Below are 23,949 nucleotides of genomic sequence, written 5' to 3' on the forward strand. Positions count from 1 at the left end.
ACAGCTATTGCCTTGGCAAAGCTTGCCGCTGCGCGAATCCATCTTCATAAGCATCGGGGTATGTCCTCCCTTCTGTGGCACATAAATCAAGGCTACTTTCTCGGCAAAGACCTGCCGCATCAGGCATTCCCTCTATGTAACTCATGGACTTGGGATTTTTTTTTTACCCTTCCAAAAGGTCCATTCTGCAGCTTAGTCCAAGCTGTTCTTATCAGATGGCTATAAATCAAGCCTTCTTCTGCCTGCTTGCCTTTTACTTTTGCTATTAGGCACAGGCTTTACTCACTATCTCCTTGCAGCTTTCCCCGCTTCCGTCTCTGAAGAGGCTTGCCTCATGCTGCTGGTTCCAGGAGACTCCAACCGGGACAAAAACAGTCCTCAGTTCTTCCTCTGCTGGCACTGGGTCTATGGCCCTGATCCCTGGGCCCATGACTGTTGTCAGGAGCTCGTCCTACTCTTGAGTAGGATCCTGGCAGAGACACATGCCCGACTGGCATGTTCTCTCCCTCCTGGTCATTCGTTCGGGAGCTCCATAAGCTTTCTTCTGCCCGAACATCACAGCGACTGATGACAACAGACATTGGCACACTTAGGGATCCGCAGAGTCTTCGCAGCTTGCATGACAGACCTCAGCAACTCCGCATTTTGGCTAATCTACTTTATTTACATACACGGAGCACTGCAACATGGCTTCCTCTCTCTCTAGCATCAGACAGCAAAGAGAAAGAACAAAGGACAATAGAACACAGTAACACAAACATCCTGTCTCTGTCACTTCCCACTCTGTGGAGTCAAAACATACACCGTCATGTGATAGACAAAAAAAAACTGCAATCATGGAGTAGGAATTCTAACAAACTGATCATAGCATAACTTGTCTTCCAGTAAAAGCCTCTCAAATACCTGTTGATGATAGAGACAATCATGTTGGAGAGATTTCAGCTTGATTTATTGGTCTATCTTGTTTTGCACAGCTGCATCTTGTCTTATAAATGGTCGTCCTCCCTTCCAGTTCCTTTCAAAAGCAGAGTCTAAATTTATGAACTTGAAATGTCTCTTGGAAGGTCAATCTGGATTTTAATGTGTTACATCACACCTAGCACTTGGTGTAATAAACAAAATTTCACAAGATTGCAAATTGAGGCTGCTCTCAATTTGTTCGTAAATTTATTGTGGCATCTGATGCTCTTGAGCAGTTCACTGTTAATTTTAAAATTAGACCAATAATGCCAGCAGTAAAGAGGAGGAGGTGGAATTTAGATTCACCTAAAAGGAGGGGGGCAGGTGGCGCTGTGGGTTAAACCACAAAGCCTAGGACTTGCCGAACAGAAGATCGGCGGTTCAAATCCCTGCGACAGGGTGAGCTCCCATTGCTTGGTCCCTGCTCCTGCCCACCTAGCAGTTCGAAAGCACGTCAAAGTGCAAGTAGATAAATAGGTACCGCTCCGGCGGGAAGGTAAACGGCATTTCCGTGTGCTGCTCTGGTTTGCCAGAAGCGGCTTAGTCATGCTGGCCACATGACCCGGAAGCTGTATGCTGGCTCCCTTGGCCAATAAAGTGAGATGAGCGTCGCAACCCCAGAGTCAGTCACGACTGGACCTAATGGTCAGGGGTCCCTTTACCTTTATTTAGAGTTGCATGGGGATTGCCACTGCACACCCAGTGGAAGAAAAAACTCTTGGGTAAAGTTACAACAAAGTTATTCTAGAGATTGAAGAGCAACATTCAGAAATGACCCAGAGACCTGGAGTGCTTGCCAGCCATCTCCTCCTGGCTTCAGTTGGATCTACCACCCAGCAGAGACAGCATCCTCAGCAACTCTTGTAGCAGGACCCTTTAGAACTCTCCGAGGTCCTGTCTGCTCTTTGTGTGATCTGGACTTCTGACCTGGATTCTGCCTGTTTTGCATTTGAGCCACAAGCACCCACCATGCTGGGCAGTAGGAAGCTGCCTTATTCCAGATTAGATTATCTGTTCATCTATTCCAATATTGCCTGCTTTCACAGCACATACTACCTGGTCTTTTTACCTGGAGATACCAAGGATAAAGTGGGACATTCTGCATGTAAAACACACACTCTGTTACAGAGCTACAGTCTCTCCCCATAGCCTGGGCTGTGGTTAGGATTGGCTAAGGTGCAAGGTCACAAGGAACCTTTGTGCTCCCAAAGAAGCAATTAACATAAGCAAGTTGACTTATATGCAGTGAGCAGACTGCTGCCGTGACTACATATCCCCATCCTCTAAACCACATTTCTTGCCTTGCTGTAGGGAAATCATAGGAAGCTGAGGCTGAAATATTTGTCTTGCCTAAGGCCCCCTTGCAATGAGTGAGAGTTGAAAGGAAGGCCTCCTGCCTCCTGTAACTCCCAGTGGATGCAGCTGCATTCAGGGACTGGTACAAGGTCATACCATGAACCACCCCCCTCGACTGACCAGGTGTGTGAACCCAGGTCTCTCCAGCCAAAGTCCAGCATGCCAATTCCTTTTTTTTTTTTTTGTCATAATATTTATTTATTTTACAATTGTCATTCAAAATTAACATTGTTGTGCATCTTCTAGCACTTATTATTTTTATTTTTTTAATTATGTTTATTAAAATTTTCAAAAAAGAATACAAAAGAAAACAGAAAAGAAAAAAAAGGAAAAAAGAAAAAAGAAAAGAAAAAGAAAAGCAGCAATTTAAAAGTTTACCATAATTATATTCCATACCCAATTTCCTTGACTTCCCCACACCTACCCTTCTTGTATTCCAATTCCAATTTTTAGCTCAGCAATTTTTATCCCCCCCACTTTACCTTATTTCCTCTACTTCAATTATCTTAAACAAATTTTAACTTCTAAACCTCTATCTTTATATTTCAAAACTTATTCTTAACATACTTTCCCTAAATTCCTCCATCAATTTAATTAACCTATTTAAACTTAAAAATCCCAGTCTTTATACACGAAACACTTATTTTTGATAATCTTTTGCTAAGGTCGGCCCCAAATCTCTCCCCAAATTCCCCATTTTTATGTTAGTGGCAAAAGCCAACTTAATTAAAACAGAATCATATTTTTACCCCCTTTAAATTCCCGAAGCCCTCCCACCCCCTTTCCCGGTTTCGATCCCCAACCAAAGTCCAACAGTCCATCCAAAATCAGCCTGGCGATCTCACATCCGAGGCACTTAACCCTCTCTCAATTTCTCTCTGCTGGTTTTCTTGATAGTCCTTTATTTTAAATTCCGAATCTCGAAGAGGCTCTGTTCCAGTAAAGTCCATATTTCTTCCAGCCAGACCTCCATATTTAACAATGGAGCCAAAATCTTGTTTCTTGCTTCTCATAAGTTCAAATGTCCCAAAGACTCCAAACTCTGTACTGTCCATATTTATATTCCATATGTCTTCCGATCCCCATAAAAGGAGATCTCTCCAGATTCCATTCTTCACTTCCAGCCAAACATCCATTGTCATGATCTTATTTTCAGTTGTTTCCAACTTAATAGGCCTCTGGCTCTCTTTAGCCATCATCTCAAATGACTCAGACTCTTTCTCCTGTTTGGCTATAAGGATTTTTATATCAGCAGCAACACTTCCCTGTTCATCTGCAGGAGCTTGAATCATATCCTTTCCAGGTTCAGCAATTTTGTTTACTGTTCCCTTCATTGTTATTACACTTATAGTCAAAGCATCTGTCTGCTTCTGTAGATTTCCCAGAAGACGAAAGGTCTTTTCCAGTTCAGCCAGTATTTTTCCACTTACAGCCATTTTTGTAATGTCCTGAACCCCCTCTAGAGGGATTCTAGTTACTTAATGACAAATTAACCTTTTCTTCTTTGTTTTTAACAATTTGTTACCAAATTGTATCAAATGTAACCAGCAAAGACACAGTTCTCCTTTTTTTTTTCCAGCTTTGACAGCTAATTTGACAGCTGTCAAAGTCTATAAACCTCTTCCACAGGCTCTCTGCCCGATCGCTCCCGGGTTTTGGGGGAGGGGTGAAGTCCGTTCTCTTATCCTCCAGCACAGTCACTTAAATTGGCCCAATATAAAGTTAATTGCGCTTTTCCACAAAAAACAAAAGACATTCACACAACCTTAGTAATAAAATCCTTGCTTTACAATGCTTATAAGGCGGGCAGGTTGACTTCCTTTTTAGCACCTTACCCGATCTTGCCGAATTCCCAGAAAAAATTTTCCCTTTTAAGTCCAATTACCGTGTTACTCACGGGTCGTTACTTTGATCCGAAAGTTCAAAAGAAGAAGTTAACACTCTCCGCCCATGGCATGCGGCTTCACTTAGCAGGGGAAGCAGTCAAACTCTCAGCACCACACCTCCCTCCGTCCCCCGTTCCGAAGCCTTTAAAAAGGCTTCTTTGCGGGTCGGGGGGGCACACAAATGGTGCCCACCGAGTCACCAGGTCCACAGGCTTCAGCGCCTGTGGTTTCTAAGGGTCCCCGCGTCGCCGCCGCGGCAGAACCCGACCCCTGTTGAGCAGATTCCCTCCGGATCTCGGAGGGAATCCGCCATTAGACGATGGCGCCAACCCGGAAGTCCAGCATGCCAATTCCTACCTCACCCTTTGCCAGCTCACTTTTCTCTGGCTGTCAGCTGATCCCATTAATTTGGTATATTGGGTTGTATCCAATGCTAGTCCTGTTCAGAGACGAGCCACTGAAATGAATAGGCATGGTTAACTTAGGTCCATTAATTTCAATGGCTCTACCCGGAGTAGAAGTTACTTGGCTATACCTTTTGCTATCTACTCCTATTTGGGTATCCTGCCTTTTTCTTTGGCAGGGACTCAAGATGGCTCAGAGATAAAATAGAACCAGCTAAAAACTTAAGAAAAACCCCAATAATTAAAAACAATTAAACATTAATAGCTGTCTGTTATGTTTCTTTGTACTTTGAACTTTTACCACTACACTGCTACTAAGTTCAAGAAATAGCTTAGCTCTGTCAGAGGTGACTGAGCTATGATGGCTGTTTTCACACATGCAAAGTATACTATCACTTAAGTTTGCAGTCCCCAACCTGACAGGGAACCCAGTGATAGGGTACAATTATCAGAGGGGGCTGTGCATAGATTGGGATGAAGCTGTGGCTTAAAGCTATGTAGTCTCTCTCTCTCTCTCTCTCTCTCTCTCTCTCTCTCTCTCTGTGTGTGTGTGTGTGTGTTTGCTTGGGCAGAAACAGATATGCAGATGCAGAGAAATGTACCGTATTTTTCTCTCTATAGGACGCACCGGACCACAAGACGCACCTAGTTTTTAGATGGGGAAATCAAGAAAAAAAATATTATCCCTCCCCCCAGCCTCAAAGAGCAGCGGACAGGCTGCGTGCAGCCTGTCCGCTTCTCCCAGAGCTTCTCGGGGCTGCGGGGGAAGCCTGGGTTCCCCCTCCAGCCCCAAAGAGCAAAGAAGCCAAGACAGCGAGCGGGATCCATCCCGCTGGCTGTCTTGGCTTCTGCCATAGCCGCGCAACCTCTCCAGCCGGGAGCTAAACCTCTCCAGCGCGACTAAAGAAGCATGGCTAAAGAAGCCAAGGCAGCCAGCGCGATCCATCCTGCTCGCTGCCTTGGCTTCCTCTTTAGCCTTGCGCAGCCTCTCCCGGCTGGAGAGGCTGCACGCGGCAATGGCAATTCCCCCACCTACTGCAAAAGCCCACAGGAGCCGAGCACCCTTTAAGGAGCGCACAGCTCCTGCGGGCTTTTCTACGAGGAGGGAGAAGGGACTGACTGGCCACGTCAGTCCCTTCTCCCTCCTGGGGAAAAGCCTGCAAGAGCCGTGCGAAGCTTGTGTGCGGCTCTTGGGGGCTTTTCCTGCCTGCCTCCCCCCTGCATTTGCTCCATAGGACGCACAGACTTTTCCCCTTAGTTTTTAAGAGGGAAAAAGTGTGTCCTATGGAGCGAAAAATACGGTAATATAAGAGCATTCACAGATGGAACACTCCAATTCTAACTGGGTCAGTCAGAAGTAAATGATCTCTCCCTCATCACAGCAGGTCACATTCGTGTTCACATACGGAGAGATTAACTTTACTATTAATAATCTTCTAAGTAAAAAAGGGAGATAAAGCCTAGGCAGAAGGCAATTTGAATATTTAAAATGTTTTATATCATTTTAAGGTGATAAAATGAAAAATCTTGTGCTAACCTTTTTTGCCAGCAGCTGCAGAATCTTGATGATAAGTCCCATGAGGATGACAGCAAGACACGGTGGTTGGAGAAGGGGCTTTATTTTTAAAAAAGAAACATATGGATTTGATCTATTCTTGTCTTTTTTTAAAAAAAGCTTTTTGGTAAAAATATTCCTTTACATTTTTTTTTACAACTGTCTAATGTTTATCATAGGTAAAAATAGCCACTTTCTGTATATGGCAAGAATAAAAAATAATGTTTTACAAAGAGCATCCCACCCATCTAATATAGTCCCAGTTAGGGCACCAAGCACAGTATCAGCAGGTGGCATTCTCATGCAGAAAGAGTCTGGCATGAGCTGGGGGGTGGGACTGCTGTTACTGTGGGACTTACACTAAATAAGGATAGCACATCTGCTCATCCTGTATATTTCACTATACAATAGAAATGTAAGAATGTCTTTGTGCAGCCTCAAATAGAGGATTTGTAGTGTTGCAACACAATTTTGGATTTGCTTGAGGCCAAGGTGTGTTAGGGGTGCAAAAGTAAATGCATGTTGCACAACAATGGGGGGGTTGTGTGCAAGAGGGGAGTTGCACAAAGGAGTAGAGAGGAGGATGCATGGGCATGGGTGAAAGTGGAAAACGAGTGCCAAGCTGGCTGCAAGCAAAATAGAAAAGATAGGTGACATCAGTAATGGAACTGGGAAAGTGAAAAGTGAGCTTCATAGTTGCATGAGTTGAGAAGGGGAAGATCTAGGGGATTAATGTGAGGAGTGGGAATGGCAGGAGGGTTGGTGAGAAGAGCAAGCAGGGCCACAGCCTCCAGTCTGTCAACAGACATTTATAAAAAGCCATCACTGAAATCTGTGGATTTGGTAGGTTCGCCTTTAAATTTGAAAGGAGTCAAATTTCTCCCCATCTCTACTCTGAATACCAGTAGCTGGGAATCACAAGTGAGGAAAGTGCTGTTGTACTGAAGTCCTCCTTGCAGACTTCCCAGAGGCTGCAGGATCATAAACTCACAGAATCATAGAGTTGGAAGGGACCACAAGGGTCATCTGGTCCAGCCCCCGGCAGTGAGGAATCTGTTGCCCAACGTGGGGCTCAAACCCATGAGCCTGAGATTGAGAGTCTCAGGCTCTACTGACTGTGCTATCTCTAGTCTTGAATGCTGGACTAGATGGAGATTTGGTCTGAACGACCAGGGCTCTTCTTACACAATGTTAAGAAGATGTTAGCTTAAGACTCCTCCCTCCTCTCTCCTAGCATTGCTGGGAGTCTTAGGGGGAAAGTTCCCACTGGCAACCAAAAAGCTACAAGCCACACTAGATGGGGATGATTTCAATTCGAATCACAATGGAGGAGTAAAGACACCCATCTCCTCTCCCCATATGCTGCCTTCTAAATAAGAATTGCCTGCCCTGTAATTAATGAAGGAAAATCAAACTACATAGCTGCCTCCTAAATATTAAGCAGTATCTTTCCCTGTAGATCTGAGAGGAGAGAGGGTGCCTATGCAGCAGAGATGTTCCTTAAGCTCTGTAGCCTTGGGATTCTTTGGGACTTCAAAATGTCATTTGGCAGCACTTTGAGCTGGTTAAGCAGACTGCTAGTGCAACTGAGTCAAAATTGGAGTCAGGATGTGCTCTTTTACACTCACCCATGACAAGAAGCAAACTATTCTGCACTAAATGCAGTTTCCAAACCATCAAAAGTAGAGTGTATTTCAATCATCCCAGTGGGAAGCTCACAAAAGCACTGATGACAGAGGTCCAATCCTGGTCCAAGATCTCTGCCTTTACCAAACTTTGCCCCACTTTCAAACTTTCCCATGCAGCGTCTAGTTGGGCTGGATCTCTCAGCAGCCTTTGATACCATCAACCAGACATCCTTCTGGACCGTCTAGAGGGGCTGGAAGCTGGGGGCACTGTTATACAGTTGTTCCTCTCCTTCTTCCTGAGCTGTGTCCAGAAAGTGGTGTTGGGGGGATCAGTGTTCGAACCCCTGGGCCCTCACTTATGGGGTGCCTCAGGGTACCATTCTTTGCCCCATGCTTTTTAACATCTATATGAAGCCACTGGGAGAGATCATCAGGGGGTTTGGGCTGGGTGTTCATCAGTATGCGGATGATACCCAGCTCTACCTCTCTTTTTAATCAGAACCAGTGAAAGCAGTGAAGGTCCTGTGTGAGTGTCTGGAGGCGGTTGGAGGATGGGTGGTGGCTAACGGATTGAGGGGGCGGGTGGGGGTGGGGGACTCCCTGGTCCTGAATGGGGTAACTGTTCCCCTGAAGGACCGGGTGCGCAGCCTGGGAGTCATTTTGGACTCACAGCTGTCCATGGAGGTGCAGGTCAATTCTGTGTCCAGGGCAGCTGTCTACCAGCTCCATCTGGTATGCAGTCTGAAACCCTCCCTGCACGCAGACTGCCTCACCAGAGTGGTGCATGCTCTGGTTATCTCCCGCTTGGACTACTGCAATGTGTTCTACATGGGGTTACCTTTGAAGGTGACCCGGAAACTACAACTAATCCAGAATGTGGCAGCTAGACTGGTGACTGGGAGCGGCTGCCAAGACCTCATAACACCGGTCTTGAAAGATCTGCATTGGGTCCCAGCAGGTTTCCGAGCACTATTCAAAGTGTTGGTGCTGCCTGGTCTGGTAGTGGCCTCGGCCCAGTATACCTGAAGGAGCGTCTCCACCCCCATTGTTCACTGAGGTCCAGCTCTGAGGGCCTTCTGGCGGTTCCCTCATTGCGAGAAGTGAGGTTACAGGGAACCAGGCAGAGGGTGGTCTCAGTAGTGGCGCCTGCCCTGTGGAACACCCTCCCATCAGATGTCAAGGAAATAAACAACTATCTGACTTTTTAAGACATCTGAAGGCAGCCCTGTTTAGGGAAGTTTTTAATGTTTGAAGTTTTATTCTGTTTTTGGTCCTCTGTTGGGAGCCGCCCAGAGTGCCTGGGAAAACCCAGCCAGATGGGCAGAATATAAATAATAAAATGTAGTAGTAGTAGTAGTAGTACCAAATGGAGCCAGCACAACATATTCCTCCTGGCGGCTGGTGGTGGCAAGGAAACAGTCCCTGCAATGTGGCCAAAGCACATGCAGCTCCCTGCCAGGATGGAGGTCACACAGAGGCCACGTCCTGCCAGCACTTTGGTCAAGGGCACAAATCTGCCCTGCATGGCACGAGGCTCTTCCTTCCTCGGAAGCCTGAACTGCAGTCTTGTAAAATTAAAAACACGTCTGTACTCTGCGGATACATTTTTAATATAAACTTTGTAAATGTCACACTGAATGCATCCTCTTTGAACACACTGGTGGGGAGCCATCTGAAGCTGCTCATTCACTGACAGAGGGACCCTGGATATCCTTCTACTAATCTCTCCAAGGTAAGGATGGAGGGCAAATGCAGCAGAGTCCAACTTGAGGACCTATTTTACAGAACAGGAACAATATAAGCATTGGGGTGGGAAATCTCAGGTCTAGGAGTCAATTGTGGCCCTCCAGACTTCTCTGCCTAGCCCTAGGTCATTCTTTCTCCCTAAGCCATACCTCCCCTCTCTTCCGGCCTGCTCAATGCCCTCCTTGAGTACTTCTGCCTGGCTGAACTCAGGATAAGCTTGCTAGAGGGGACCCTCTTGGTATTTCCACTGCCTTCAGAAGCTTGCATGGAGCAGCCTGGGGGAGGGGATTCTCTGTGGCAGCTCCTGAGCTGTGGAATTCCCTGCCTACACAGGTGTATCTGGTACATTCACTAGGGGGTTTCCATCACATGCTGAAGGTGCGTGTGTGCCCCCCCCCAGAGGACCCACACTGTTCTCCGACTATAATTTATTTTAAACTGAGAGTATGTGTGGGTGTGAAAGCCACCCTGGAATCTTACGTTGCGATTCGGCACTTCTGCACATGCGCAAAGCACGATTTAGTGCTTCTGCGCATGCGCAATCACCAAAACCCAGAAGTAATCCATTCCGGTACTTCCGGGTTCAGTGCGGTGCGCAACCCAAAAACACACAACCTGAAGCATCTGTAATCTGAGGTATGACTGTAAAAATAATATAGAAATCTCTGGTGTTTGTGTGGCTGAAATGTCACCCCCTGTGCAGAAGTAACAGTCACCCACATTTTGCCCCTGCCCCCCCGGTACTACATGCAGGTTTTCTCCTTGATTGTGTGTGTATGTGCCCCCCCCCACACATACACATGTGGCAGGCTTATTTTTTAAAGGCAGGGTAAACAAATAGAGAATGCCATGCCTTTAAAATGCTTCTTTAAATCTTGACCTGTGCTAAACCAGTTAAATCAAAAGAGGCACTTAAAGAGGACATCGTGAATCGTGAGGCTGATATCAGATTTATAAAAGAGGATTATGGTAGTTAACACTCTTTCCCATATTAAACAGCTTCTAAGAAACTGAAGCTTTTTTAAAAAAAAAGTTTTAAAACACCCAGCACTAATAAATCAAATAGCTTTGCAGATATTAATTAATAATTCACCCCATCACTTCTTCTGCTTTATGCATTGCTTAATCCAGCAAAAGCCGAGAAAGAGCAGAGACACCAAGGAAAAGAAGGGTGGAGAGAGAGAGAGAGAGAGAGAGAGAGAGAGAGAGAGAGATGGGGGTAGGAATGCCCTCTAGACATCTTTTTTATTGTGTATTCATGATGAATTGTGCCCCTCGTGGTCCTGGGGCAGTTACACCTCACCCCATTTTCAATACTGTTGGTGCCTGAGAAAGTTTTGGAGAGGACATACCACTTTGTTTCTGTTACATGCCCTGTCACTTCCTGATTATATCCTGCAACTTTTCATACCACAAATGTTCCTGGAGTTTCCGTTCTTTTTATCCCACTTTTGCTTTGCCTCACCATAGGGCAACAGTGCAGACACATTGGGGGATTCATCACAGAACAGCTAACAAAGGGCAGTGATGTGTCAATGGTCCAGTATAGATCCACCACTGATGCACAATGAATGTCTCCATGACATGTTATTGCCTACACCAGCAGAAAAACACCCATCTGGAGGGGCCCTCAGGTAGTCCTGAAGAGAGGAAGTTGCTATATTTGTTTATAGAGTATTTATTTCTCAAGCTCCGCTTACACAAGGAGGCAACCTTGAGCTAGTCACTGTCTCTCAGCCTAATCGACCTCCAAAGGTTGCTGTGGGAGAAGAGGGAGGCAGGGGACCCAATACGTGTCACCTTATGCTCCTTTCAGGAAAGATGGGATATAAATGGAATAATAATCATCATCCATAACACTTAAGGCAGCCTTCTCCAACTTAGCACCCTCCATATGTTTATTGGACGGAGCTCAAAATATCTAGAGGTCACTAGGCTAGGGAAGGCAGGTCCACGGAGGCTCTCTCTCAGAAAGTTGTTTCAAAGGAGAACCAGGAGTTTATATGGAGCATCTTGCATAGTAAATTGGAAACTGGATTTGGTTGCCAACTTTACCCCCTGCCGATGTGCTTGTAACAGTAGGCTGCCATGGATCTCCTCCTTCAACCCTCATGCAAACAGATCTTGTTGGCAGGCTACTTTGTGAACTTAGGCACTGTCCCTCCCCACCCCCTCACTCACTTCTCCAAGTGGCCCTCAATATCTGTAGAATAGTGTTTGAAAATACAATATTTGAAAGATTGTCTCTCATTATATACTCAACTATTTGCTGCACTCTGCAGGTGAGGGCCTTCTACAGGTACCATCTTATCAGGCAGTCCACAAAATGCAGGACTTGGGCCTTGAGTGTTGTGGCATCTGCCCTTTGGAACGCCCTCCCCTTGGAGATTAGGCAGGTGCTGCCTCTGTTGCCTTTTCAGCACCTGCTGAAGACCTTCCTCTTCCCACAAACCTTTTCTGTAGAGATCATTCCCAGTCTGCACCTGTACTGGAATTGATTTAAGTTTTTAAAAATGCTTCCATTCTTTAATCTTTTGTTGTTTGCCACCTGAGGCTCCTTTGAAAGGAATAAATAAAAATAAATAAACAAACTTGCTGCTGGCCACGAATGTGAAAGTAGAAACTAGGGCAAGCACAAAGTCTGATGCAATGCTGGAATATTAAGTTTATGGCCTAATTTATCAAGTTCCCCACAAATCTGGTCAAAGCAGCACCAATCTTTATCACTCAGCTTTACGTATTGTTTCCGCTTAATTTCTTATATTTCTATATTACTTCACGTAGCCAGAGATGTCCTGGTATGATTTATCATAATAAATACAATCTGGATCCCCTTGAGTTCTTTAGCTGGCTTCTCTGGAAGTAGCCATGTAAGAAGGGATGAATCTATCAATCTCTCATTTTTCCCATCTTAAATTCAGTATAAAAAATCCTCTCATGAAAATTCATCAGCATTTCACTGCTAAATTCCCTTTATATACATATTTCTGTATGCAATTTCCCCCAATATGCAAGTTTTCAAAGCAATTTCCTCTAATATAAAGCATTTTTATTTATTTTCACTAATAGGCATTTTTATGCACATTTTACCATATTGTGTGCATTTCTGTATGTAGTACTTAACCGGAGAACTGTGTTGCAAAATTTTGAGATAAATTAATTTTGGAGGATGGCTGTGTTTTGGCTCAGAAGGACCTCTAAATGAGAATTGAATTGAATTCCCTTTCCCCAAGGTAGACTCGTAATCTGGGGAATCGGGTTCGCGTCTCCGCTCCTCCACATGCAGCTGCTGGGTGACCTTGGGCTGTTCACACTTCTCAGAAGCCTCTCAGCCTCACACACCTCACAGAGTGTTTGTTGTGGGGGAGGAAGGGAAAGGAGAATGTTAGCCACTTTGAGACTCCTTCGGGTAGTGATAAAGCTGGATATCAAATCCAAACTCTTCTTCTTCTTCTTCCTGCCAACCTAGCAGTTCAAAAGCACGTCAAAGTGCAAGTAGATAAACAGGTACCACTCAGGCGGGAATGTAAACAGCGTTTTCTGTGCGCTCTGGTTTCTGTCACGGTGTCCCGTTGAGCCAGAAGTGGTTTAGTCCTGCTGGCCACATGACCAGGAAAGCTGTCTGTGGACAAACGCCGGCTCCCTTGGCCTGAAAGTGAGATGAGCACCACAACCCCAGAGTAGCCTTTGACTGGACTTAACTGTCCAGGGGTCCTTTACCTTTTTTATTATTATCTAGAAATAAACAGATCTTACAAAAATGCCATAAAGCCTCCAGGATTCCTCTCATCACAAGGGAATGAACCTTCATACTGCCTGGGCATGGAGTGATAGGTGCAATGGCATCATTATTTAATTAAACTGATAAAATCCCAAATGTTAGATTTGGGAAGCGATGACTATTTCTGAAGAATGACAGCGTTATCAAAATTGGAGAGGATGTTTCATATAAAATTAAATACAGCTGGGCCTGTAAACATTGTTCAAGTGAAGCAACTCATTGGGAAAACAAAAGCAAAACAAAAACATTTTTTCTTGTATTGCTCAGGGACAGATTGTTACAAAACTTTGAAGCTTGTCAACAGGCAGAAAAAGCCGTCAGTTGGTAGAATTAGGGTGAGATTCCCCCACCCCCACCCGGTTGTTGTTACTTAGATCTTCTGGCTATTAGAGCAAGAGAAATTGACTTGGCAGATGTGAAAACCTTTGGGAAAAATTCAAGAGAGATATTTGTGCTGGATTGTAATCAGAAAGATGCGGCAGTTCTTTGCAGAACCACCCAGAAATCTTGACAGGTCTCATGATCAAGCAAAGCATTTGATTTTTCTGGAATGTGGACATGTGCTACATGCATAGAAAGTTAAGTTCTTCAGGGGGATTTTTACTTATTCATTTCCACTTTTTGTCTTTTTTTTTAAGAGACTGAATAAAAGAAATTAGGAATAAGCTGAAACACCTTACATTATTTTGGGTTCATTTTAGTTAATACTGGAAAATATGGTAGCCATGTGTCTTACTTTACTAAGAACTGTCTGTTCAAAGGCTGTCCAGTTCAAGTCTTTCCTGGCTTGATAAATAGTTTTTTATCACAAGTGTCCACTTGTTATGGTTTTAGTATTGTTTCAAAAGTTTCTGTGTTTTTAACTGTTTTCAATTATATATAAATCTAATTGAGATGGTGTCTTAGAAGGTGATCAATAAATTAATGACACGGATGATAATGATGAGGATAATAATAATAATAATACTTTCCATTTTTTATTATATCACTGCAGTTATGAGGCAAAGGCTTTTCAGCTAGCCATCCACATTGTAAAAACCCTTTCTCAGGGACACTTGACACATCTGCTCTGTACTAGTTTTTAAGAGGCTATTTTGCACCAGTGAGCAAAACTTAGTTTTATTAAATTGCACTGAGATCTTTCTGACATGTGCGCTCTCTCTCTCTCTCTCTCTCTCTCTCTCTCTCTCTCTCTCTCTCTCTCTCTTGTTGTCCAACATTTTGCTGCCTCAGGTCCTAAGAGTCCCCTTTCTTTTCAGCCTCCCTCATTTCCCTTCTGATTGGCCCCATCACCTGCTCCTAAGAGCTATATTGCTTCTGTTCCCATTGTCATAGGGCCCACCCACACTTCCTCTTGTACTGCCACTTTTCCCTGGGAAAACCCCACTGTATACCATTGTATTGGGATGAATGCCAATCCAGTTTCTTCCAATTCATCAGGGTACTTTCCCGGGGGAAGTAGAGGGGCAAATGGTAAACCACTCAAACACATGACAAGTGGGAGTGTGGATGAGCCCATAGTTGGCCATGGAACACCAGGAACAAATCAGGGTTGATATGACTAGATAGAGGTTGTTGCTGCCATCCCTCTGTCTCGAGAGACAATGGACTGTGCCTCCAGGGGTGAAGTCACACCACTCTGTGATCTCCCCAATGTGCAAGTCTGGGCTGTGTGGACGGACATTCTGGGCTGACCAAACAGCAAGACACCCTTTTTGGCCTCTCTGATGTGGTCCAAAGGAAAGCAAAATGTTTGGCACCAATGTTTGCCACAGTTGCTGGAAAGGGGCGCACACGGCGCCATCCAGCCACCTTAGGGATGCCACTCTGGATTTGTGGAGGGTTTACTCCTGAGCCTTTTCTTCTCCTGAAGATACCCTGCAAGGCAGCAGAGGTTAAGGAGCAGAGTTCTCCTTCTCCTAGATGGGCTCCCTTCCCAGGTGGACGAGCCCCACTTGTCCCTCACTTCCTGGGGAGGGCGGGATACAAATAAAAGTTGTTTATTATTATTATTATTATTATTATTATTATTATTATTATTATTATTTACAGCACATGCAGAAACAACCTTCTTGACTGCTGGACCCACTATTGGTCTCCTCTGCTCAATCTGCCAGCACCTGTCTTCACATTCAGGGAAGTCTTTAACTCACCAAGAGTTTGAAACCCAGCGGCTTCCCTCACCTGGTTTAGCCGGCCAGTCAAAGACATTCCCTGGGGTGTGGCTGCTGTCACCTGCTGACAGCTTCCTGGAGCTGCAGGTGAGAGCTGGGAGCAGGGTGAGGACAAACTACCCCAGAAGGAGCATGACATGTCCCCCACCAGAGGTACTACCCCTCCCCCAACACACCATACACCCCTATTGACTTGAGTAGACTTGGATCATTCAAGGCATTTAATACGAAGGTGCTGGGCAGGAGCTCAAGACTCCCTTGGCAACCACCTGTGCATCCCAAGGGAAGGTTAAAGCAATGGGCAGCATAGTCTTAAACCACTCTAACATAGAGGAAAGAAGCCCAGGAAGCCACTTCATGCTGCAGTTGCAAGAGTTTTGCACCAGAGGGTGCTGGAGAATAAGGCCCACGGGGGTCTCTCGGTCAAGGCTGTTGGTTTTTCTGGAATAAGACATAAAAGGAAATTCTGCCCGAGGCGGGAGACACAGCAGATAAAAGAGAACCACCTATTTCCATCTCACATATAATCATACTGTTAGGGGTTATGTTGCTAAATTTGCTGCCTTGGGGCAGATGAGAGGAGAATGCTTCAATCTCTGTGTTTTACATATATTCTGAAGAACACTTGTGGCATGTGCTTGTTCCAGAGGGAAGGATGCCACCCATTCAAGAAGGATTTAATAACAGGAGATTCATCTAGAAACTCAACCTGCATTTTGTGGAGCTCAGGCAGGGAAAGGGGAAAGGAACACAGCACATTAAAAAAAACTATATATAATGTAGCACTAGGAAACCCTTCTGTTTTCAAATCCCTTTAGTGAGACATAAATGGATAAAACATTCCATATTTGATGGGCTTCCAGCTAATAGCACTTGACTGCAGGAAGTTAAAGGGAAAGGGGAAAGCATGTTTCCCCAACTCAGGAGATGTGTTTTGTCAAGATTTTACATAATTAACAGATTTCAGCGGAGAAGGAAGGGAATTGGGTGGGCAGTTCCTGTAAAAATGAGGAATGAATGGGCCTTGGCAAAAGTGGCTGCAGACCCTCCCTCCCCCAGGGAGACCTCACCTGCTGGGATTTTGTGGGAACAAGGTAGAAAATGGGCCATATTATTCAGTCTGCACCCGTCCTAAAGTAAGATATTCTAGACCAAGGGTGCCTAACCTGTGGTCTGTGGGATGCATAAAGCCCCATCAATGTTCATTAGTGGCCCCGGGCAAGACCCACCAGAAGTGTCTGAAGGCAATTCACACATAGGAACCTGCCTTATACTGAGTCAGACCACTGGCCCATCTAGCTTGGTACTGTCTGCACTGACTGGCAGTGGCTCTCCAGGGTTTCAGATAAAGGTCTATTCCAGCCAGCCCAGGGATGTCAAGGATTTAAGCTGAGAGCTCCTGCATGCAAAGCAGATGCACCACGACATCAAGGAGTATAGGAAGCCGCCTTCTACTGAATCCAACCACCAAGCTAAGCCTTGTCTAAGCACTGACTGGCAACTCTCCAGGGCTTGAGGCTGGGTCTCCCCCAGCCCCACTTGGAGCTGATGATTCATTTACATTTATTATCTACTAATAATAAGGAGCCTGGGCTGATGAACAACAAGTGGTAAGGTAATAAAAGCATCTTGAAAACAATTGCTGTACACATGCAGAATGAGAAAGAGGAAGGTCTTGTATGCACTGAAAAGACAACAAAGATGGCACTTTTTGGATATTCAAGGGGAGGGCATCCCAAAGGGCAGGTGTCACAACACTAAATGCCTGATTTCTACATTGTGTGGAACAGACCTCCTAATAAGATGGCATCTGCAGGAGGCCTGAACCTTCTGCATGCAGAGCAGATGGTTTACCACTAAGCTACAGCAGCCCTTCCCAACCATGAGGAACATAGATACATACCTTCCAAGTGTCCCAGAATTATGAAATCCTTCCCAGCTTCTGATTTGATCCCAGAATGTCCCTATTTCGCCAAGCTCAGGGAGGAGGTTGTCCTGAGCAACAGCAGTGGCAGCAGCAGCTGCGGTTGCGGTGGAGCCTCTCCATGGCCTCCTCCCTTGGGCACCTTGTGGCAGATGCTGGAGAGCAGGCGAGGAGGAGGAGAGGCTGCTTTTGCTGCTGACGCCCAGTCTTGCAGGAGGCGCCAGCCCTGAGGTGCAGACAGAAGGCAGGGCTGCCCTGGGCGGGAAAAATGGGGCAGCAGAGTGCAGTCTTGATTTTCTTTATTTAAAAAATGCTTTGTGTGTCTGCATCTATTTCTGCCCCTTTATAAAATTAATTTAGGAGTGTGTTTTTTTTATTTTTGTAAATTTACCAAAGAATCAAATCAAATCAAGATTAAGGGTTTTTCTCAGGATGGCGAAGGGGTGTGTGATGTATCCCTTTGGACTAGTGGTGGCAACATTTGCCCTTCTTCTGATAGGAAATGCTTTGCAGGGGACAATGACAAAAATGGGGGTCAAGGAGGGTCAGTTGCGGCCAGGGGGGAGTGAGAAATGCCTCTATTTTCATCTGATGAATGTTGGAGGGTATGTAGATAGGAAGCTGCCTTGTACTGAATCAGAGCCTAGTGGCACCGCCTGGCTTTCCAGGTTTCAGACAGACTTCTCTCCCAGCCCCCTCTGTGCTTTTCCACTGAGCCACAACTCTTCCTCGATATAAGAAGCACATAACTGGAGGAAAACATCACCCACTCCTATGAGGCAGCAGACCTCATAGATCTCACATCAGATCCCCAGGAAAAGAGAGACAGACAGACAGACAGACAGACAGATGCTGCACCCTAAGATGCCTTGAGCCCCTGGGGTTGGGCATTCAACTAGTGTGATGGAAATCACTGGAATCGCATGGAGCCTTCCCAATGGCTTGCTACATGGACGCTTGGAGGACTGGGGAGAGCACACAGGGGGTTCCCACGTTGATGCTTTTAGAAAACCAAAGGCTCTTACCTCTTAACTCGCCTAGATCCAGCGTCTTCCCTAGTTGCTCTAGTAAATCTGCCCTGGCCGCATTCTTTTTGTGCTTCTTCCCGTCATAGTGTTGCTGTGCCATCATTGGGTTATTAAACCAAGCCGTGCAGAGCTGGCAGTACCTGTCAGAGTCTCTTCTCTGATGGGGCGACGACACCACAGGAGAACTATCCAGGTGTGACTGCTTTAGGGAACTCAGGTTGGTCTCTGCAAGAGAACAAAAGCAGGTCAGGTGAGCTGAATAAGAAATAGTTTTATTACATAATTATGCCCAACAGGCATTCTCACCTTTAGCTACAACAACAACAATTTATTTATACTCCAACAATCTGGCTGGGTTTCCCCAGCCACTCTTTCTCACTCCACTTTCTCACTCCACTTCCAGACCCACCTCCAGCTTGGGCCTCACTTCCTAAACTAGGTAAGGGAGGTGCCCTTAATGGTTTATCTTTCACATTTATCCTCATAGTGGCCAATGGCAACTATAATTGTGGGGTGCATGCAGCCATGTGGTGAGTGCTCATCATCTGTGGGCATCTTGCCACTAGCAGAGGAAGAGCCTCTGTGGTCAGACAGGGCTGGCAGGGCCTGCCATTGGACAAAGTGAGGGAACTGCTTCAGGCAGCAGATACTGAAGCCATTCTTCTCTGTTGGAGGACAGAGCTGGGGAAGAATTGCAGCACAGGGGTGGAGAATTTGCTTTGCAGGCAGAAGGTCCCAGGTTCAATTGCTGGTGCCTCCAGGAACGGCTGGGAAAAACTGCTCCTTGAAGCCCTGAAGAGACACTGCCAGTCAGAGTAGATAATGCAAAGCTAGAAGGACCAGTGATCAGATTTGGCATAAGGCTACTTCTGCACTATACATTTGAAGCAGTATCATGCCACTTTAAACAATCCCGGCTCTCCGCAAGGACTGCTGGGCACTTTGCAGTTTGTTAAGGGGACTGAGAGTTGTTAGGAAACCCCCATTCCCCTCACAGAGCTTCAATTCTCAAAGTGGCTTAATAGCCTCTTCCTCTTCCAAGGGAACTCTAGGAATTGTAGTTGTGAGATGAATAATGGGGTGGCCTCCTAGCAATTCTCAGCAGCCTCAAAGAACTTCCTGACAGTAAGAGCTGTTCGACAGTGGAATTTGCTGCCAAGGAGTGTGGTGGAGTCTCCTTCTTTGGAGGTCTTTAAGCAGAGGCTTGACAACCATATGTCAGTAGTGCTCTGATGGTGTTTCCTGCTTGGCAGGGGGTTGGACTCGATGGCCCTTGTGGTCTCTTCCAACTCTATGATTCTATGATTCTATGATTCTATGATTCTATGAAAGACTACAGTTCCCAGGTTCTTTGAGGGGAAATCCATGGCAATTGATATGACAACTGCTTTAAATATACACTGCTTCCTATGTCCTGTGTATAAGCTACACAGTCGGTTATTTGTTCATCTGCCCCCAAAACAGCCTGTTACTGGTGTAATGGAGGACACTATCCCAACCCCGAGTTTGAATTAAGGTTCAATGCCCATGCCAGTTGAGTGGCATATACATTGAGAAATAAATAAGTGAATGAATGAAGAAATACCTTCATGATAGTGGTGGGTGGGGCTAAGGCCAAAAGTGGAGGGGGCAACAAATGTAAATGTTGCCTTCGTGCAGTCAGCTAGCTTTTACACCTACTCCCCTCCTTCCATTCAGAGAAGCAGAAGGCATTATCAGAGTGCAAGGACACATCATACTGAAAGAAGGTGCAAAGCAGACTTCTGGTCGGCTGTGGGAGCCATTACTGACGCGGATTTAGCCTCTACGGGGAAATCTGAGTTTAACAGGAGATTGGAGCTTCACAAAGGCGCTGTGAGCTCCAGAAAAACCCCAAAAGGGAGTTTTGGGTGCTGGGGACCCAGCGGCACCCCTGGTGTATCTCCCCCAGGGCTAAAGATCCTGTAAAAAGGCTCGGAAGCCCAGGGGGATGGAGGCGCGGGTGCATAGGGGGTTTAATCGCTACTCCTGTTAAGAGAAGCCTCAAGTTCCGATGGCAAAAGGCAGCTGATTTCCCAATATAAAAGGACAATCCAAAACAAAGTAAGAATAAATTTGGAATTATTTGGCGACAACCGGTTTTGAAGACAGAGGAAACGTAAAAAGGGGGAGTCCATCTCTCTGCTGGCATGAGAATGGAGCAGTAAGTTTTCTACTACAAAACCAAGACTACGTTGCTGCAAAAGGACAATAACTGATTTATTTGCTAAACGTCTCTGACCCATTGGGGAGGGGAGGAAATAGCTGGGAAAGAGCTTTATGGACACAATATTTGCAACAGAGTCATAGAATCATAGAGTTGGAAGAGACCACAAGGGCCATCGAGTCCAACCCCCTGCCAAGCAGGAAACACCATCAGAGCACTCCTGACATATGGTTGTCAAGCCTCTGCTTAAAGACCTCCAAAGAAGGAGACTCCACCACACTCCTTGGCAGCAAATTCCACTGTCAAACAGCTCTTACTGTCAGGAAGTTCTTCCTAATGTTTAGGTGGAATCTTCTTTCTTGTAGTTTGGAACCATTGCTCCGTGTCCGCTTCTCTGGAGCAGCAGAAAACAACCTTTCTCCCTCCTCTATGTGACATCCTTTTATATATTTGAACATGGCTATCATATCACCCCTTAACCTCCTCTTCTCCAGGCTAAACATGCCCAGCTCCCTTAACCGTTCCTCATAAGGCATTCTTTCCAGGCCTTTGACCATTTTGGTTGCCCTCCTCTGGACACGTTCCAGTTTGTCAGTGTCTTTCTTGAACTGTGGTGCCCAGAACTGGACACAGTACTCCAGGTGAGGTCTGACCAGAGCAGAATACAGTGGCACTATTACTTCCCTTGATCTAGATGCTATACTCCTATTGATGCAGCCCAGAATTGCATTGGCTTTTTTAGCTGCCACGTCACACTGTTGGCTCATGTCAAGTTTGTGGTCAACCAAGACTCCTAGATCCTTTTCACATGTACTGCTCTCAAGCCAGGTGTCACCCATCTTGTATTTGTGCCTCTCAATACTTTACATTTCTCCCTGTTAAAATTCATCTTGTTTGTTTTGGCCCAGTTCTCTAATCTGTCAAGGTCATTTTGAAGTGTGATCCTGTCCTCTGGGGTGTTAGCCACCCCTCCCAGTTTGGTGTCATCTGCAAATTTGATCAGGATGCCCTTGAGTCCATCATCCAAGTCGTTGATAAAGATGTTGAATAAGACCGGGCCCAAGACAGAACCCTGTGGCACCCCACTAGTCACTCTTCTCCAGGATGAAGAGGAACCATTGATGAGCACCCTTTGGGATCGGTCAGTCAGCCAGTTACAAATCCACTGAGTGGTAGCATAGTCAAGACCGCATTTTACCAGATTCTTTACATAGAATATCATGGGGCACCTTGTCAGATGCCTTGCTGAAATCAAGGTAGGCTACATCCACTGCGTTCCCTTCATCTACCAGGCTTGTAATTCTGTCAAAAAACCAGATCAGGTTAGTCTGACATGACTTATTTTTCAGAAATGCATGCTGACTATTGGTGATCACAGCATTCCTTTCTAGGTGCTCACAGACTGTTTGCTTAATGATCTGCTCCAGAATCTTCCCTGGTATTGATGTCAGACTGACTGGGCGGTAATTATTTGGGTCCTCTCTTTCCCCCCTTTTGAAAATAGGGACAACATTTGCCCTCCTCCAGTCTGCCGGGACTTCGCCTGTTCTCCAGGAATTCTCAAAGATGACTGCCAGTGGTTCTGAGATCACATCTGCCAGTTCTTTTAATACTCTTGGATGCAGTTCATCTGGCCCTGGAGACTTGAATACATCTAAACTAGCCAAGTATTCTTGTACTATCTCCTTAGTTATTCTGGGCTGTGTTTCCTCTGCTGAATCATTTGCTCCAAATTCTTCAGGTCGGGCATTGTTTTCTTTATCGGAGAAGACTGAGGCAAAGAAGGCATTGAGGAGTTCAGCCCTTTCTGTGTCCCCTGTTTGCATTTCACCATCTTCTCCTCTGAGTGACCCCACTGTTTCTTTGTTCTTCCTTTTGCTACGAACATACCCATAAAAGCTTTTTTTGTTGCTTTTAACCTCTCTAGTAAGCCTGAGTTCATTCTGTGCTTTAGCTTTTCTGACTTTGTGTCTACACGTGCTGGCTATTTGTTTGAATTCCTCTTTGGTGGTTTCCCCCCTTTTCCATTTTTTGTACACATCCTTTTTTAATCTTAACTCTGTTAAAAGTTCTTTAGATAGCCACCCTGGCTTCTTTAGGCACCTTCCATGCTTCCGTCTCATTGGTATTGCCTGAAGTTGTGCTTTTACTATCTCCCTCTTAACAAACTCCCAGCCATCATGAACTCCCTTTCCTTTTAGTATTACTGTCCATGGGATCTCACCCAGCACTTCCCTAAGTTTTATGAAGCCGGCTTTCTTAAAGTCAAGAAATTGAGTCCTAGTATGCTTGGCTGCTCCTTTCCGCTGTATAGTAAACTTCAGAAGAGCATGATCACTCGCACCTAATGATCCTTCCACTTCTACCCCACTAACCAGGTCATCAACATTGGTTAGGACCAGATCTAAAATGGCTGTTCCTCTTGTTGCTTCTCCCACTTTCTGGACAATGAAGTTTTCTGCAAGGCCAGTGAGGAATCTGTTTGACCTTATGCTCTTGGCTGAGTTTGACATCCAACAAATATCCGGGTAATTGAAGTCCCCCATTACTACTATCTCCCTTCCTTTTGCATGCTTGGCCATCTGTTCCAGGAAGGCATCATCTATGTCCTCTGTTTGGCTTGGATCTATAGTAAACTCCCACAATGAGGTCACTGTTATTCTTCTCTCCCTTAATTTTGACCCAAATGCTCTCACTTTGGCTTTGAGGTTCTAAATCTTGGATCTCTTCACAGGTATACACATCCCTGACATATAACGCCACTCCTCCTCCTTTCTTGTCTGGTCTGTTTCTCTGAAATAGATTGTATCCCTCCATTATTACATTCCAATCGTGGGACTTATCCCACCAGGTTTCAGTGATGCCTATTATGTCATATTTAGTTTGCTGTACCAAGAGTAACAATCTTAAAATTGAATCGAGAAGCGGTTTGAGTGTGCTGTGAAAGGGGGAATCCCGCTGACTCAGCCGAAAATAACTAAGTAACTTTGATACCTCACAACTTTGAAACCTCGAAACGGAGGAAGAAAGATCAGAAAAACAGTATCTAGTCTCTCCAGTACCAGTGATATTTCTGTGAGGGATTCTAAAGATCTCTCCAACTGGCATAAGCTCAAGGAGACCCAGAAGACTCGGCAGGCTCTGGAGAATTTTGCTGTGCCATACCTTTGGTGACTCATGGACTTTATTTTTTATTTTTCCTTTTTTATTTCTTGGGGGGGGCTTGAGATTTCTCTAGTGGTGTGGATATTAGGTCGGGGAAGAGACTGAAGAAGGCGGGTGGGACTTTCGTAATTTGGATAGGCTGAATTGGCAGCTGAAG

At 45.4% G+C, this 23,949-nt stretch overlaps 1 protein-coding gene across 6 annotated transcripts in view; it reads right to left on the reverse strand.

Moving 5' to 3' along the window:
* The window catches only part of ZMAT4 (zinc finger matrin-type 4), a 300,023-nt gene that overhangs the window by 48,736 nt on the left and 227,338 nt on the right, over positions 1-23,949 (reverse strand). For all 6 annotated transcript variants that reach the window (XM_053401632.1, XM_053401633.1, XM_053401629.1 and 3 more), the window contains one exon: positions 18,440-18,667. In XM_053401632.1, coding sequence (XP_053257607.1) covers positions 18,440-18,667 — 228 coding nt within the window. The remainder of the gene's footprint in view (positions 1-18,439; positions 18,668-23,949) is intronic.

Source organism: Podarcis raffonei, chromosome 8, assembly GCF_027172205.1.
Source record: "Podarcis raffonei isolate rPodRaf1 chromosome 8, rPodRaf1.pri, whole genome shotgun sequence".
Classification (NCBI taxonomy): domain Eukaryota; kingdom Metazoa; phylum Chordata; class Lepidosauria; order Squamata; family Lacertidae; genus Podarcis; species Podarcis raffonei.